This window comes from Stegodyphus dumicola, chromosome X2 (assembly GCF_044657685.1).
Source record: "Stegodyphus dumicola isolate Sdum_Otavi_A_Nest chromosome X2, ASM4465768v1".
In the NCBI taxonomy this organism is placed as follows: Eukaryota; Metazoa; Arthropoda; class Arachnida; order Araneae; family Eresidae; genus Stegodyphus; species Stegodyphus dumicola.
Genome location: NC_140781.1, coordinates 95,350,569 through 95,367,229, shown reverse-complemented (window position 1 = coordinate 95,367,229; position 16,661 = coordinate 95,350,569). Strand labels below are relative to the sequence as shown.

Here is a 16,661-nt window from a genome sequence, read left to right as displayed (position 1 = left end):
CTTCGATGAGCAGTTAAATCATACACATGGTAAAAATCAATGTCATTAGACATACAAGGTTATGCTCTTCACAAAGCTCGAGTTCAGCGATGTCACCGGAGAAGTGGGAGAAATGAAAACACCAGCTACATTTAAGTCCCTAAAGTAAGCAGCTGCTTTACAGCAGACTAAGAGTCTATGACGTCACATCCTCAAAGATTTCAGATCGGGAAGAACAAACTTTGTAGTACAGTAACATTGGTAAAAATGGCATAGGTATGACTTAAATCATACACAAGATAAAGATGTGATGTGTATGATTTAACTGCATGCACCTTTTAAATAGCTGCTTTCTATATAAAGCACGAAGTTAAAAAAATATATATCGCAATTTCAAGATCTAAAACTAAGTCAAAGCATCGGCATATAAATAATGATAGAATTATCACTAAGAACATAACCATCATACCGTTAACAGCATGCATTTGATTTCCTTAATAGCTCCAAGGAAGCCCAGGAAAGAGATGATGGTGACTATGATCCCTGTTGCAATTAAAATAGATGCTGAGCTTACGTAAAGATCGCTGCCCAGCAGCCTTTCCATGAAAGATCGGTCCGATAACGTCCAGATTCCGACGCTGAAAACGACGATGCCTCCAATCTAATACGATGGAAATAAAGAAACATTAATATCAGGTGCAGAAAAAGGTGCAAAAGTTATTTTGTGACCAGTATCATGTTAACATGTTATAATGGTCAGCACCATGAGAGCTATCTGCCTAAAAACAGTAAAGTCCTTCGTGAAGATCTTTCCAAGAGAAACCATTTCATATTCCCGTTTACAAAGAAGGAAAACCAGAGGAATATCCATGCAGCTAGTCTCTTCTCCAGAACTGAAATTGGAGTCAAAGTATTAAGTGCTCAGTGACCCCGGACATATACTTCTAAGACACTTATCTCTTTCTATGATGTGGATCCGTATAGAATGGTGACATATTAGCAAAATTTTATTCATTCGCCCAAATAAAACGGGAAAATTGCTGAGATAGGATATGCGCTCGTTAGCCGAAGTTCGAATGAGAGATGAAGAACTTCTAAAATTCTTCAAATCCCTTTCTTAATCTCAAAATTCCTACATACAAACCATCGAACACGTGCTTCATTATCAAGGAATATCTTAAAGAATAAATTATAAAACGTTTGACTTATTTTTAAGACTCCGACTGACACAGAAAATTCAACATATTGAATGAGGAAGTAGAATGTAATAAAAATTGACAGGCAGACAGAAAATGCAGGTATAATTAAAGTGATTTAAATTCCAAAAAGGTAATGCATTATGGCTATCTATGCAGGGTTATCAGTAAGAAATAGGATGATCTATTGTGGCTGTTTACTAGGCAACCCATCTAAACACAGGTGAAATTAGCACGTGAGTAATGTCCTGAGCGACAAAGAGACAATGTTTTCAACCATCCTCCACAGTTTGTCCTCAGGCTGAGGCAGATAGAGAAAACAACGGCCAATCACGTTCCATAAACACTTGACCGATGCGAGATCTGCAGATCTCAGAGGTAACAGAACATCTAGGTACCTTTTAGGCTTGTATGCTGAATAATGCCACAGTTTTTCATACTGTAGTTTGCATATCACATTAATTGGACAATTCTGAAAGTTTCATTTTGCAGGAAGTAAAAATGCTTGCGTAGTTCCTCAATAGTCAGTATGCAGTCTCACGCGAGCAGCTTAACGAGAATGTACTTATGGACGAAAATTTCATAGATACTACACACGTCTAAAATCCTTATCCACATATGCTTCCGCTACGCGGGACTGGATGTCGAAAGCGACATTTCTAAGAAACTGCATTTCCACGAAACCTGCGTAGCTAGGTTTCCATTTTTCCTTACTATAACAGACTTGAAAGCCAAGCAGTAATCGATTATCACTCAGACTGGCAAAAGAGACTTTTGTTTACAAAGTCTATGCTGCATCGCTCTTACGGAAGCATTTCAGTATTTTCTTTTTCACATTTTAAACTTGTTTCTCATTATGGAAGATTAAATGTAATATGAGCTTCACTATATTTCAGCACTTTTATAAATACTATACTATATCAAAATAGCATATATTCTGAATTTTAAAACTTCCTTCTTGTTTGTTTCAATGCTTAGAGAAAAACTTAAAATGAATACAACAAAAAAAATCTTTTGTTTTAAAGCATTCAGTTAATAATAATGAGTTTTTTTAAAATTAAGATTCTGTTAGTCATTAAAACTCCTAAAGCATTTGTTGATTTTGCAATACTTTTCTAAATCTTTTAACAAGATTCATATATGTCTATTTCACTTGCTATATTGTTACATTATACTCATATTTATGCCATAATGTAACCTAGTAAAAAATAAATAACTGGTTGGTCAATCAATTTTCGAAATCACTTCTCAAATAGTAAATATGACTATGTATATAAAATATATAATTAATGCTAACAGAACGTTAGACTGAACTAGATAATCAGTTTTTGTAATTTTTCTATTGTAATTTGTAGATAAAAATTATCCAAATTATCCATTCCATTTCTTTGAAATAGCTAAATATAGCATCAAGAATAAACACACTAGAAAACTACAATACAATAAATGATTACAATTGATTCACTTGTTTTCATTCGGCAGATTAAAGTTGTAGATGCAAAACATGATTTTCTTACATATTCCATAACACAGTTTAAGAGATCAAATGGTATAAAATTTTAAAATAATGCATACCGAAGAGTCATGACAAGTCATAAAATTAAAAAAAGTATTGAAATGATTGATCAACTTAGTGCAACATGTTATGAGATGAAAAAATCAAAAGAAAAAATTAGTTTATTACCAGACTAAGATAAAGTAGAATCATACTATATTATCGTTTATTAGGCTTACCATCAAGTCAGAACGAGCTAGATATTTGCACTTTTTTTCATATTCAGCCGTTTGAACTTTGTTAAAGAAACATACACAAGTCTTTTAAGTTATGCCTTTGCTTTTTGAAAAGTCAATGAACCCTGGTAGCTTGTCTCGAGTTCTGTTACAGATTCCAGGGTTAAATGCCTTGACTGCACATAACTTCCTCGGGTTTCTTCATGTACAACTTGAATACAAGTCACTTTCTTTTCAAAAGACTTATAGGTTAGAGAAAGAAATTTGGGTTATAATGTTTTATTAGTCAGTATAGCCCTTTTTCGGAAGCCAGAATTGCAATATTCATTAACATGACAAGTCTTTATGATCATTGAATGTAATTTTAGTCATTTGTCTTGCAAAGCAGTGGTTCTTTTATTTAATGATAATGCAGAGGAAACGTTATCCAACTCTGCCCGTTCAGCCAATCTCAATGATATTATAGGGTCAAAGGATCATGCAAAACATGACAGGTTTTCATGCTTACTTCATGCTCTTCTTCAAACCACTTCGTCACCAGTTTTTTTTTTTTTTTTTTTTTGTATATTAGTCCATTGTCATCTTGACACATGGCATCTTTGTGTTATACATTTAGGAAAAGTATGGACTTGGCCTTTTAGAACTCATTAGCACACTTTGAAAATAATATGATCATAAAAGAACAATCAATGTCCTCAGAAACTTTCATGATTTTGCAACTAAACAGCAATCAATCCAAGCTTCATTGCTTGCTTATGGTTCCAACTTCATGCTTCATTGCTTTTGCGTGAGTAATCCCGATTTTATATTTTTTGGCTACAATTTATAAGGTGTTTTTCTCCCACCTTTCCGCTTACCTTTTAAGTTTAACTGGAAGCATAATCGACGTGTATTCGAGAAGTCCAGGGTTCGAGTCCCGACGAAGCCACTACACATTTTTCATGTTTCCTGCTTCAAAATTACCTAATGACCCTACAGTGGCACCTGAAATAAAAGGGGGTAAACGATAATTCTCCACCACCAGGATTTAGCGATTGGATCCTCCCCTCCCTAGTCGCCGTTTAAAGGAGGGATTACATAAGGTATTTTTCTCCCGCCTTTCCCACATTTCTTTATGATGTAATTGGAAACATACTCGACGCGTATTCTAGAAGTTCAGGGTTCGAGTCCCGGCAAGAACTTTGCACATTTTTCACGTCTCCACGTTAAAAAAACCTAATGATTCTACAAATTCTTTTTAACATTGTAACATTCTTTTCAGACTACTTCCTTTTACTTGTCCTTTACTCCGAGGGGATACATTTCTTCACTTTACTAAGGCGGTATGACCACTGGATGACATAGGTATGACCATTGGATACTGCAACTGTCGATACATAAAAAAGATCTATCTTTGTCACAAATACGCCAGTCAGATGGAGCACCAACCAGTATATCTTCTTTCGAACTTCGATATATTTCTCATTTGTGTCCCATTACTCGGAATGTTTGAAATCAGCACCTCTAAAATGGCTTAAAATTTGATAATCTGCTCTGGTTCAAAATCATCGGAACTCGAAAATCTCGTTTTATGTACTGACAATGTTTCAATTTCCTAGATAGAAAATCATCTGTTCTTAATTAACGACCGCTTTGCAGCAATAAATGATTAGTACACACATTTAAGGTAACTGATTGAGGCAAGTACCTAAACCAGTCACTCACAAAATTAACCGGTTTCTTTTTTTGTTCTTCTACGGAATAGTTCGCAAAGCATATGAAATGCTAAGACAGAACTCTACATTTATTGAATTCATGTAAGATAACTCATTACATTAATTACTTTACTTTTCTCATTGTCGATTACAAATGCTATGCCCCTCAGAATAATTTCACTTATAAGAAAAAAAAAAATATTACCAGTATAACAGTATTGGCAACAAACAGGCCATATTTCACCCCCTTGGCACATCCTTCGACCATCATGGAGACCTGTAAAAGAAATTCAAAAAACATCAGAAACATGCATATACATCTAAATGAATAATATTATGAAAAAATTAAAAATTTAAAGAGAAATACTTTTAGCTGATGTGCTTAGTATATTTCACTGCCATGAGCAGAACTAGATCTATGCGGAGCGAGTCGCAGTTTCAAAGGACTCCCAAATATTTTTCACATAGAAAATGTAGTCTGTGTCTTAAGATGGGAGACTCCAAAAGTTCAGGTGAGATGCCTCCAGCCCCTCGTCTTCATACATCCACTAGTGGACATAAGTATCACACCTTTGATCATTTACCACTGGGCTATGAAGATCCCGGACACACTGTTTTTTCAAGCCTTTCTCGGTTTTATGAGGGAAAACAAGACTATGAAGAATTAGAGTGATATGTGGGTCTTAGGACTTGAAGGCTTAAATGGTGATTAAGGCTGTGATTACCTCCTTGGACCTCAAAGACATATTTTAGTAGTTTCGCTAAGCGATGCCCAGTGGATAAAACCCCTACGTGTGGTATGTCTGTGGCATACTCGAATCCCGAGTGCCTGATTTTACTTTATAATTTTGTATATTGGGCTTGTGTGGATATCCGCAAGAAATGTGGATTAAAAGCGAAACATAAGTATTAGTATACACACGATCAGAGTATGAAAAGAATCTTTACAAACAAATAAGATACTTTTCTTTTTAAACTTGATGTCTCGGCGTTTCTTGAGACATCACAGAAGATACCCATGACATATACAATGAAACTTCACTAACACGAAGATAGATAGTTCTAGACGATTCTGAGGTTCCGACTATCAGTGTTACATTCCAAGAAATATTAATCACTTTCAGAGGTGGTCGTCTAGATAACTGTGAAAAGTTTCATTGTAATTATATAATCTAAATACCATGAAAATCACAAGTAAACTCAATTTTTTCCTTACCTATTTGTAAACATGTTTTATATTATTTAGATACTATGAAAATAGATACCAAAATAGATGCCAATAGATAAATCGAGATACCATAGATAAATTTAGATACCATGAAAATTTCTAATTTCAATTTTTTACTTATCTATTTGTAACCATGTTTTAAGTCAGTTAACCATAATTTTTCACTGTTTGCGCCATACTTTGTCAGCCATTCAGTTAGACTGATTTTTACTCTGGTATCTAGGTAATCGCTTTCATTATACACGATTAGTATCCAACGTGTTAACTCTCTCACAGCGGGTACAAAATTAGTAAAGCGTTAAAAAAATAAATTCCAACATTTTTCTTCGTGTGAACTAATTTGCAGTGGAAATGTAGGTTTCTGCTGACTCTATAAGAACGTTTCCTGGGTATATTTATTTTAAAAGGAAGAACGCGTTATTCACTGATCCAGGGTTCGGAAGTTATGGTTTCTTGCTTAAACACTAGCCAAGCAAAACTATTTACATAGTTTGAAAATCTTATTTCTGTGGCTAAAATGAGACCATTCTTACTTTAGCACACTGTTTAACATTTCAGACACTCTCTTTAAAGTTCGCGAATTCGGTTATGCAGCAAAACCTATCGTTGTGTTTTCTTTCCAAAGACAGCCATCTCCAAAAATGAGCAGTATTTCCGAAACCTTTATAAAATAATTCTAAATTTCACTAATTGTTATGTTCTCTGAGGTGACTACAACCACTGAAGATAACTATTTGGAAAAGTAGGTGTCTTCTTAGCGAGGTGTCATTGGATTTGCTTTTTTTATGAAAAGAAAACAGCTGGCATAAACTTAACTTTAATGAATCAACACAGAAGTATAACCACAGCATATCCAATGAAACTTCCGTAAAAAAAACCAGCTCGGACAATTTTATTTTCTTGGAGATATTAATTTCAAACCTATTATTTACGTTTTTAGAATTACTGGTCACTATTACAGGTGGTAGCCATGACAAATTTACTGTATTAATATTTCAGTTTATGCTTGGTAGCTCAAAATTCCACTAATGCTCAAATAAACTAAGTTTTATTTTTATATATCTACGATAAAACTGCCTTTTTGTTATTGCTACATCAAACAGACCAACTATTCGCAGATGATTAAATTCACGAAATACTGGCAGTTACCCCAGATTCCATCTCAGGTATCGAACGTGCTGGCTGCATGAGTTTCTATTCACGAGCAATTCAATTTAGGGTATCTGAATATGGCAAAGAACGACGGTTACCTACCTAAGAGGAGGGATGACTTCGATGAGTAACTTTTGTAACACGGGTAAGTCAAGTATGGCCGAGGTCCATCACAGATGTTCTCATAGGCGGGTAGTTCTCGTACGCTTTGTCGTAATTAAATATCCTAATTCAATCCCTTCAGGAAATAATCTTTCGAACTGAATCAATATGCTTTAAAATGGCAACTTTAGTACACGGCAATAAATGATTTCTAATTACGGCAAAATAAGACGACCATTTTTCCATTCAAAATTATTGCTGTTCATTATAATAATTTTATGTTGTTTCAGTTGTTTCTTGTAAAACTATGTAGCTGAAATTTGTGCTTTAATTTATTTCTGCAGTGTACCAAGATTTACTTTTACACTGGAGTAAAAGGCAGCTGTAGGTTTGGTTTATAAAGCAACCTCAAATTCAGTTTTGTTTTCTCCAAAAACTCTACAATGAAATTTGCTAATTAAATCCTAAAATACTGCTAGCATTCATTTTAAATTTTTGTCATCAAATCAACTACGTATCGGCTATTATTATAAATTCAAGTATAAAGAATGTGAAAATATTTTGGAACAACATAATACATTGCCTACTGAGATCTTCATTTGGAGATTTTCCACTCGTTCCAACTGATGAGGTTTATTGCAATACGAAATACTTGAATCTAATGTCGCTTTGGTGCTTACAATGAATTGATTTTAGTATATTATAAATGTAATTAACTGTTAAGTCATTGTATACCTTTGCTATTCCTTACGGCTTATGATAGGAATGATGAATTAGTAATCTTAGAAAGTATTTCTCCCACTTCCCTAGCGTGCCTTTGTGCTGTAACGGTAGCACGCTGGGCCGGTATTCCAGAGGTCCGTGGTTCGATTCCCGGCGAAGGCCGTTGCTAATTTTTCATCTTTTCGGCTTCCAACAAAAAACCTAATGACTTTACAAGTGGCGCCCGAACTAAAAGGGTTATGGATGATGATTCTCCGCACCCAGGATTCGGCGACTAGGTCCCCTAAAACCCTAGTCGCCCTTTAAAAAGGGGAGTATATAAGGTATTTCTCCAACTTCTCAAGCGTGCCTTCGTGGTGCAGTGGTTCTGCATACTGGGCCGGTATTCCAGAGGTCCGTGGTTCGATTTCCGGCGAAGGCGGTTGTTAATTTTTTCATCTCTCTTGCTTTAAAAATATCCTAATGTCTCTACAGTGGCGCCCGAACTAAAAGGGTGTTGGATGAGGTTTCTCCACACCCAGGATTTGGCAATTGGGTCCCCTAAAAGCCCCAGTCGCCCTTTAAAAGGGGGAGTATATAACGTATTTCTCCCACCTTCCTAGCGTGCCTTCGTGGTGTAGTGGTTCTGCACACTGAGCCGGTATTGCAGAGGTCCGTGGTTCGATTCCCGGCGAAGTCGTTGCTAATTTTTCATCTTACTTGCTTCCAAAAAAATCCTAATGTCTCTACAATCTCAGGGTTCAAAAACAGAGTTTTCATAATCCTATTATTCTTTCTTTATTGTATGGAATTATCTACAACATATACAGTCCTTAAACTATACTCGAAGATGAAAACATTTACATAAACAATTTTGTGTGCCAAAATAATATGCCTACGGCATTCAAATTCTGTCGCAGCCTTCCTTGCTGCTGTCAAAAGACGTTCTGGGCAAGCAAGAAGGGTTGCAATAACATTTTGGCTCCCTTGAAGCGTCGTCATAAATTTCAAACACTCTACAGAGAAATACTGAAAATCCGCCTTCTGCAAAACATTTTAGGAATTAGTGGTCGAAAATGCACTGCTGGACTCCATGTAAAATACTCTGCACAAAATAGCTTGTGGGACAATTTTTTTTAATTTTTTTTTTTTTAATTTGGCCGTTGTTAACAAAATAATAAAAGACAAATTAATTTTAATCATTTAAAGAACACCGTTCGAAAACAGTGCTTATCAACCACAGCAATTTTTAAACTTTCATTTAAAAAAAAAGTGTAACAGACGTAGAACTTACCTAAATGTACTCAAAAACACGATACCATTTATTACCATACCAGGGCACTAAATTACAACCAGAAAAATATAAACTTAATTTTTCTCAGCTTGGGTACGAAATTTTGAGACCGAAAAAAAAAAAAAAAAAAAAAAAAAAGTTACAGAATACATCACTTGCGAAAACTACGTAAACGTTACATAGATTCCACAAACAGTAAAACAAACAAAAGTTATACTTATATATACAAAACCGAAATAAATCAAAAATGGACTTCGTGGTAAATGTATGGATTATAGTTCAAAAGAGAGGCAGGGTCGAAATGCGGAGGTCGCGTGTATGATCCATATTTGCTGCAAAATTACAATGTAGCTCACAAATTGACCATTTTAATTACATTCTAGTACTATAATAACCTTTATGTGTTAAATCATGGCGTCACGAAATTAAGCTAGTGGTTTTAAATTTACTTTCTTCAGTAAGGATAATTTTCTTTCATCTTAAATTTCTACACTATAATTATGTTTTTAGATATATTTATATAAAATGAAACCTCCTTTAGGCGAACTTCCATGGTTCTAGAAAGATTAATTCTTAAAAACAAGACCAAGAAAGAAGCATCGTAGAACCATAAAAGCAATAAAAAAATTTTTTAAAAAAGGGGGGGGACAACATAACAGACGTTATTAATGAGCTTAAGACAATCTATTATTATATTTTGGAAACTTTATTTTATGGCACGCGATAAATCAGGTCAAACGGAGGCCCATCTAAAGGGGCACATAAAGATTCGAAAATCAGAATGACCCTCAAATGTCCGCACTGTTTGTTAGGGCAGTTTCTGCTGTTAAAAGCAATTCATTACTTTCTTTGCCTTCTGTTATTAACTAATTTTAATAGTTTGGTCATATTGTTGTTAAATCATTATTAAACTGCTAGAATTATTTTTTATTGTAACAACTATTAGCTTCCCCGTAATTAATTATTAACTAGAGCTTAACTGAAAATTACTTTAGCAAAAACATTTCGTATGTTTTCTATTTTCACCAACAGATGGCACTACAGTACAAATCGAAGAATGAAAGAAAGGTGGTCTGGTCTTGAAGGTAATTGAAGCTAATTAATCTTTTATTTCATTTTTTGGAGGGTGTAAAGGATTTGGAGAAAAATATTAAATTATATAGCAGCATTTATGGCCTGAGTAAAAATTTGTAATGTCGGTTCTTACAGCAAAATAGATAATATTCAAAATCAAATGTTTCAACGAAGTAGACAATAAAGTTATTAAAGCATGTTACAATAATGTAGTACGTACGTAAATAATTTTAAAATATCTATAAAGAACGAGTGCTATACAATACTTAAGGATATTATGCCAAAGGGTAAATTTTAGCTAGACATTTATTTTATTCAAAAAATAGTTGCATTGAACTACTACTTTCAGATTAAAAGATATTTTTGAAAAATCTTTTCTCAATAAAACACGTTTATAAGATTTAAAAATGATTGCCATAGCCTACTAGATAACATTATATAATGACAGAAATGTCTGAACGCAGCTCGTAGTAAAAAATGATTCTTAAAAAAAAAAAATAATAATAATAATAAATAAATAAATAAAAAATAAATTCATTTAAAATCAGAAAGCTCGTAGCCGATGACTGTGTAAAACACACAGGGGATTTAGAAACGTTAACGTTGATCTCAGACATGTACGTTTAATAACAGAGTTTCTCAGAAATAAGGCCCATAAGTGATCGTGTATCTAAGACGCTGAATACTAGTAGTTCACCCCGAGTTCAAATAACCAGAGAATGGGCTGGCAGCATGTGATTTCACGGCCTTTTCCACGTTTAACGCGAATGCGAACTAGTTCCCTTCAAAAGTATTCCCACGAAGGCATATCATCCCATAAACAGATAGCCCTTGCGTGCTTTGCATATTCAAATAGCTCAACGTTTCAAAATAAGGATAGTGGATTTTATGAGCGCATATTGAGCTTCAGTGGTAAAACTGTTTCCTAAATATAAAATTTAACTTTTTACATATTTCCCGTAGAGCAAAACATTCATTATGCTAACTTAAATATAAAAACGCAACTTACATTAATGTACAAAATTCTTGAAAATACTAGTGATCAACAGTTTCACGGGGCCAGCTGTAAAATATTTTACTCAGTATAGAAACAAAATCGGTAAAACCAGCAACTTTCATGCTGCAGTATCTTCCTAAATTTAAGCAAAATTTTATTGATACCCTATGGTAGGCTGCGAACTTGCTCATAAATTTACAGAATGTTTTGCATTTAACTTATTAAAGCACAATGAAGATTTTAACAGTAACATATTTCACTGTAAGGCGACCATAGAAAAGTAAAAGTATAGTATTAAAGAAACTCTTCTACCTCCCGTGCTGAAATTAATTTTTTAAAATTCTTTATGGTACTTTAAAAAACTTCGTTACTGGAAGTAAATGTCTGGGATGAATATTAAGAAAAAAAAAAAAAAGCTTTTTCGAATATCCGTTCATACTTTAACAGTTACGCAAATAAATTCAGTTCAGTCGTTCGCAATTACCATGCAGTGATGCGGGATGATGAAAGAATCCTTTTTGTTAGCTTGAGATTTTTCTTGAGTTCCCTTGCATTAAAACTATCTGTTCGCAATTACCATGCAGTGATGCGGGATGATAAAAGAATCCTTTTGTTAGCTTGAGATTTTTCTTGAATTCCCTTGCATTAAAACTATCTGTAAAGTCATTTGCTTAGTCTTAACTTTTTCGGAAATATGTAGACATGATCAGCACCAGACATTTGCAGAGGGTGCAAATTCTGGCAGCCCGAAATTCTGTCGCTCGGTTCCTTCCGAATTCTTTAAAAATTTAAATTCTGCCGCCAAGTGCACCCACACTGGATGCATCGGTTCTGGCGCTGGCTCTGTATGCAGAAGTCCGTTTTATCAGTAGGGGTAGAGACTGCTTTACTGTTCACAGCCAGAGGTCTCATTAGACGGCTTATCCACATGTATTTTTCCACTCGACTGTTTACCTTGAGACCTGATTGTGGCAACTGCCACGACATCCTAGTTTCTGCAACTCAAGTAAGAGCTTGGTAATATGTTTCAAGGAAGTTCTTCTAACACACATAAATAACATTTTTAGAATCTTTTTTAACCCAAATGGACATTAACGCAGAAGGGCTATTAGTCTCGAAACATCTTGAGTCGAATAACTATAAACGGCTGTATCCCTTTTCAAATTTTTGCCACCAAATATTCTCACCCTGTGTTATATTTAAAGAAACTAAATAATGAAGAATCTACATGAATATCTATACGCATGTTTCTCGCACTGTGAAAAACAACGGTACCTAGAGTCATCATTTTGAGTAATATAGGCCGGCTCCTGGAAGCCCGGATTTGGATTTCGAATTTGTTTTATTGTCTGGTTCATATTTTGTAAAACTTTAATTTTTGATTAAAAAAAGTCAACAATTTCAAAACGAGCTGCGGCAACACTTTAGGGAATAAAACATTTTTATCCCAGCCCGCGAGAGTGTCTATCGGAAATTCTAAAGATATGCTGCTTTTCAATAGTTTTAGCCGAAACGCTCTCGAAACGTGCATGTAAATGAAAAAAAAAAAAAAAAAAAAAAAAAAAAAACACCCTTTGGGCGTAATACAAAATCTGATTATCTTTATTATTATTATCTTTTGGCTCGCATCTCAAAACATCCAGGGCTGAAAGGGTTTAGATAAGAAACAGACGCAAAAATTTCGTTTAACATAAACAAACATTTTAAACATTTAGCAAGCTTCGTAGCTTTTAATTTTTTACTTCATTACATTTTAGTAACAAAACAGCACGATTCGATTGCTGAAAGTGAAGAACTAACATAATCTAAAGGGCAGTTTAAGATATCAGGAATATTGAAAGTGAAGGCAGGCTAGTCCGAAAAAAAAAAAAAAAAGTACACAGGTCATCTGATTCGGCAAATATCTTAATCCCATCTTACCCGCTGAATGCTTTAGGAATAGCCAGTGCGTGTGACAATGTCATAGATAACAGTCTGTGCGCTGAAAGGCCAATTTTCGGCAAGAAAAATAGAGTGAAACTTCGGTTCACGAATTTAATTCTTTTCTGAAGGCCATTCGTTAACCGAAATATTCAAAAACCGAAACATTTTACTGAGAGGAATTAATGTAAAACGAATTAATTCGTTTCTGGACCACAGGTAACTGCTTAAACTACAGTATTCTGTGCACATGTTCATTATCCCAAAACAAAAGAAATCATTAAATGTAAAAAAAAAATTGCAAACACATTATTAAACAGATAAAATAGGCGAAAACTTATTTTGCTTAATCTGTAAAAAGGAAAGTGGATAAAAATATCAGGTCCTTTAAAGGAATCTTCTTATATTCTTTTCTTTCTCTTTATGCATAAATTCGACTCTGAGGATCACTTAGCCTCCGTTTCACTCAAAATTTGTCCATTGCCGGTACCCATGTTTTATAAAATATTTCTAGAGTTTTACATGACATTATCATTGAAAACATTTACGCTGGAGCTTGCTTATGCTTTATCAGAATGATATCGTTACGTGAAAACTTGCTCCTTGTTCCACTTTGTCCAAATTTCGCTAGAAAACTCGAATCATTATTTTTTCTTCCGCTTCTTTTGAAGACATTTCGTTCACAATCATCTTGTGTTGCTAGTTCTGTAGCTGCGTCTTCATTATTAACTTCCTAGTCCAAAGGTTTTCCTAGAAACAAAGGTGTCGTGGAAAACAAAAGATATCCTAAATGTTCAAAGTGCTGAAAGTCTTTGAATGCAACCCAACCCGGTCATAGTTTCTTCTAGAACGAACTCATGGTAAGCTTTGTTAATGAGACTTAAGCAATGTAAAATATTAAAATGATATTTCAGAAGTCTCTGGGTATAAATTATGTGGCATCGAAAACCTCAAAAGACGTTTCAAAGTCATATGCTGTTAGTTTGAACGTTCTTGATTCGAGACACCGTTCTTCCTCCGCGGCATTTTTTGTTCAGATAATTTAATCGCGAACAGGATTGTTTGTGAAGTGGGGCTTTCATCATGGAGTGTTCCACTATATATATGTACTTTTTATTTAATGGGAAAAGAAGTAGTCAACCAGAGAAGAAGAAAGTACGCTAGTATTGTATTAAAAGTAATAAATTAGCGCAAAGTGCTCCTAAATTTTAAGTGAAGTTTAAAAGTATTGTAGATCCAACTTATCAGCTAGAAGACATGAATTTTACCAAGCAAATTAATATATGAACTGCATAAAAACAAAAATACTAAGATATTGATCTGAATGAAGTAATTAATAAAGAAGGTAATTCTACAAAAATTAATCTCCCTTGTTTGGAATTTCATAACAGAACTTGTCAAGGGAAAAGCGTTTTGAAGCTCCATACTTGGCCGATTAATAAGAGAGCCAAGACAAATTTCGTTCCGACTTATTTACTGAGACTTGGAAGTGCAATACTTAATCAATTAGTCAATTATATAGTAGAATTAGATGCCTCACTGAATTGTCTCTTTTTCTCTATTTGTCTTAGCTTTCTAACACAAAAATGAAAACAGAAATATTTTCTCGACATCAGAATTTAGATGACTATCCAATTTAATATTCATTCATATTAAAATCAGTTTTCCCACTAGATTGATTCGTATACTACATGCTTACAATTTTGTTCAACAACAGTCCGATTTCTACTTGAAGAGCACTCTTCAAACTTTTAAGAAATTATTCGATAAGAATTCATATTTCCTCTTTAAGCACTTATGTTCTGCATTTTCAACACACATTCCACATATATTTGAAATGTAATCACAAGCGAAAAATTTCATCTTATAAAATCATCTTTTATATACTATATAAAAAAACACGTGTTCTTATTTTCTTTGCTTTTAAATGGAATTTCCGAATCGTCGTATGTACCATAGGCTACATATTACACTGCTTTTTACCATTAAATAAAATTCTTTTATTTCAATTATTTCTTGGACTACATTCGTTTTCTTCTAAGACCATCTACATTCGTTTTCTTCAAAAATTATTCCTTAGTTTCTCATGATACTGTTCCTTCCTCATGGAAACGAAGAATGTGAAAATTGGAGATCCTGCAAGAACGCTACATTTAGAGACCCAGACTTGCTCCACTGGGGTTCAGTCATCCTAATGTGACAACTCATAGTGCCTAGATTTCCAGATAAAGGTGAAATTAGTATTTCTACATGGTTATTGTTTCTTTTTACCCAATACTTGTTAAGACTTCTTTCTTTGAAACTTTGTGCTAAGTGACGAATTTATGATCCAGCGGGGCTACCTCTTGCCTGTCCCTTACCTGAAATTCCAATGTATGTTAAAAAACTTAGTTGCTGTTCTGAACTTGCGCTACCAATAAATCTGCCAATTGTTTGCACTATTACTGGGCCCACTGATGACCGATGGATAAAATCGTTAAATCCCGATGAACGGGCTAGCCGCATTAGGCGTTTTCCTGGTTTTTCCCCGTATGTAACGAGAATACGAGGAAGTTTTCCTCAGTTCATTCACGAGGGCAGACAGCCATCATATATGCCCTGCCTTAATCAGCTAATCTACTTGGCACTGTTACTCATGACTAATATAACCAATCGAATTAGATTATCAGATCAATCTTCGGAAACGTTAGGAAATGCTGCGCATATCTTTGCATTTTATAATTTCGAATTTCATAAATTAATCGCATTTGTGCATCTATAACCGGCTTTGGACTACTGTTAGCCCAAATATATTAATTACTGATGAAAATTCAGGCATGTTCAGTGCATTAAAAGGCGTATAACAGCTGACGGAAATAGTTTAGAACTTTTATACAAAATGTTTTCGGTGGCCCATTTCTTAACATCTATCAGCTTTTCTGTATAGATTGAAAACTTAACAACTGATATATAATATATCTCAGATTATTACGTGATATAAAGGATGCCATTTCATATATTTTGAACACCCATCCCCAAATATATTTTAACACTAACACAAAGTTTAAAGCCTTAAGATAGATTTTAAGCGATCTCGTTTAAAACTACTCTAGGAGAGTTAGCCAGGCAAAATTTCAATCTGCAGCCTGCCTGGATAATAGACAACAGACTTGTACCAGAAGGCAAGAGGAATCAGCACAAGCTGAGTACATTTGCAGTACAATAACTCTGAAGGATAAATAGAATCTTCTTTTCGCAGCTGAAGGAGTGGAACTGGCAAAAAAGAAATTCGAGTCTGTGTAAAACAAGCAGCAGAAAAGTTGGGAATGCTTCAGCTAAATGATAGAAAGAAGCCTGGAGAGCCATCTATTGAATAAAAAAAAGTTAATGAGTTTTAAAAAAGTAGAGATTTCGTCAGTGAACTATCGTTCAGTTTTCTTGGGCGCTTGGGTATAGCCCTATCCCAGTAGAACACTTTTTTTCACTTTTCGAATATTAATCTAGCACGGAAAAGAAGTAACTATGAGTGAAAGGTCCTAGGATAAGCAAATGGCAAATCGAACGATGTGATAGCAAAAGCTCGAATGTTGAGAGTGTTCCTTCCTTATTGATG

General features: G+C 34.4%; 1 protein-coding gene across 3 annotated transcripts in view; it reads right to left on the bottom strand.

Moving 5' to 3' along the window:
• LOC118200071 (CD151 antigen-like) overlaps positions 1 to 16,661 on the bottom strand; it is a 192,074-nt gene that overhangs the window by 23,339 nt on the left and 152,074 nt on the right. For all 3 annotated transcript variants that reach the window (XM_035371990.2, XM_035371992.2, XM_035371991.2), the window contains exons 3-4: positions 4,806 to 4,877; positions 449 to 640 (exon numbers count right to left, since the gene is read on the bottom strand). In XM_035371990.2, the coding sequence (XP_035227881.1) occupies positions 449 to 640; positions 4,806 to 4,871 (258 nt within the window). In that variant the 5' untranslated portion in view covers positions 4,872 to 4,877. The remainder of the gene's footprint in view (positions 1 to 448; positions 641 to 4,805; positions 4,878 to 16,661) is intronic.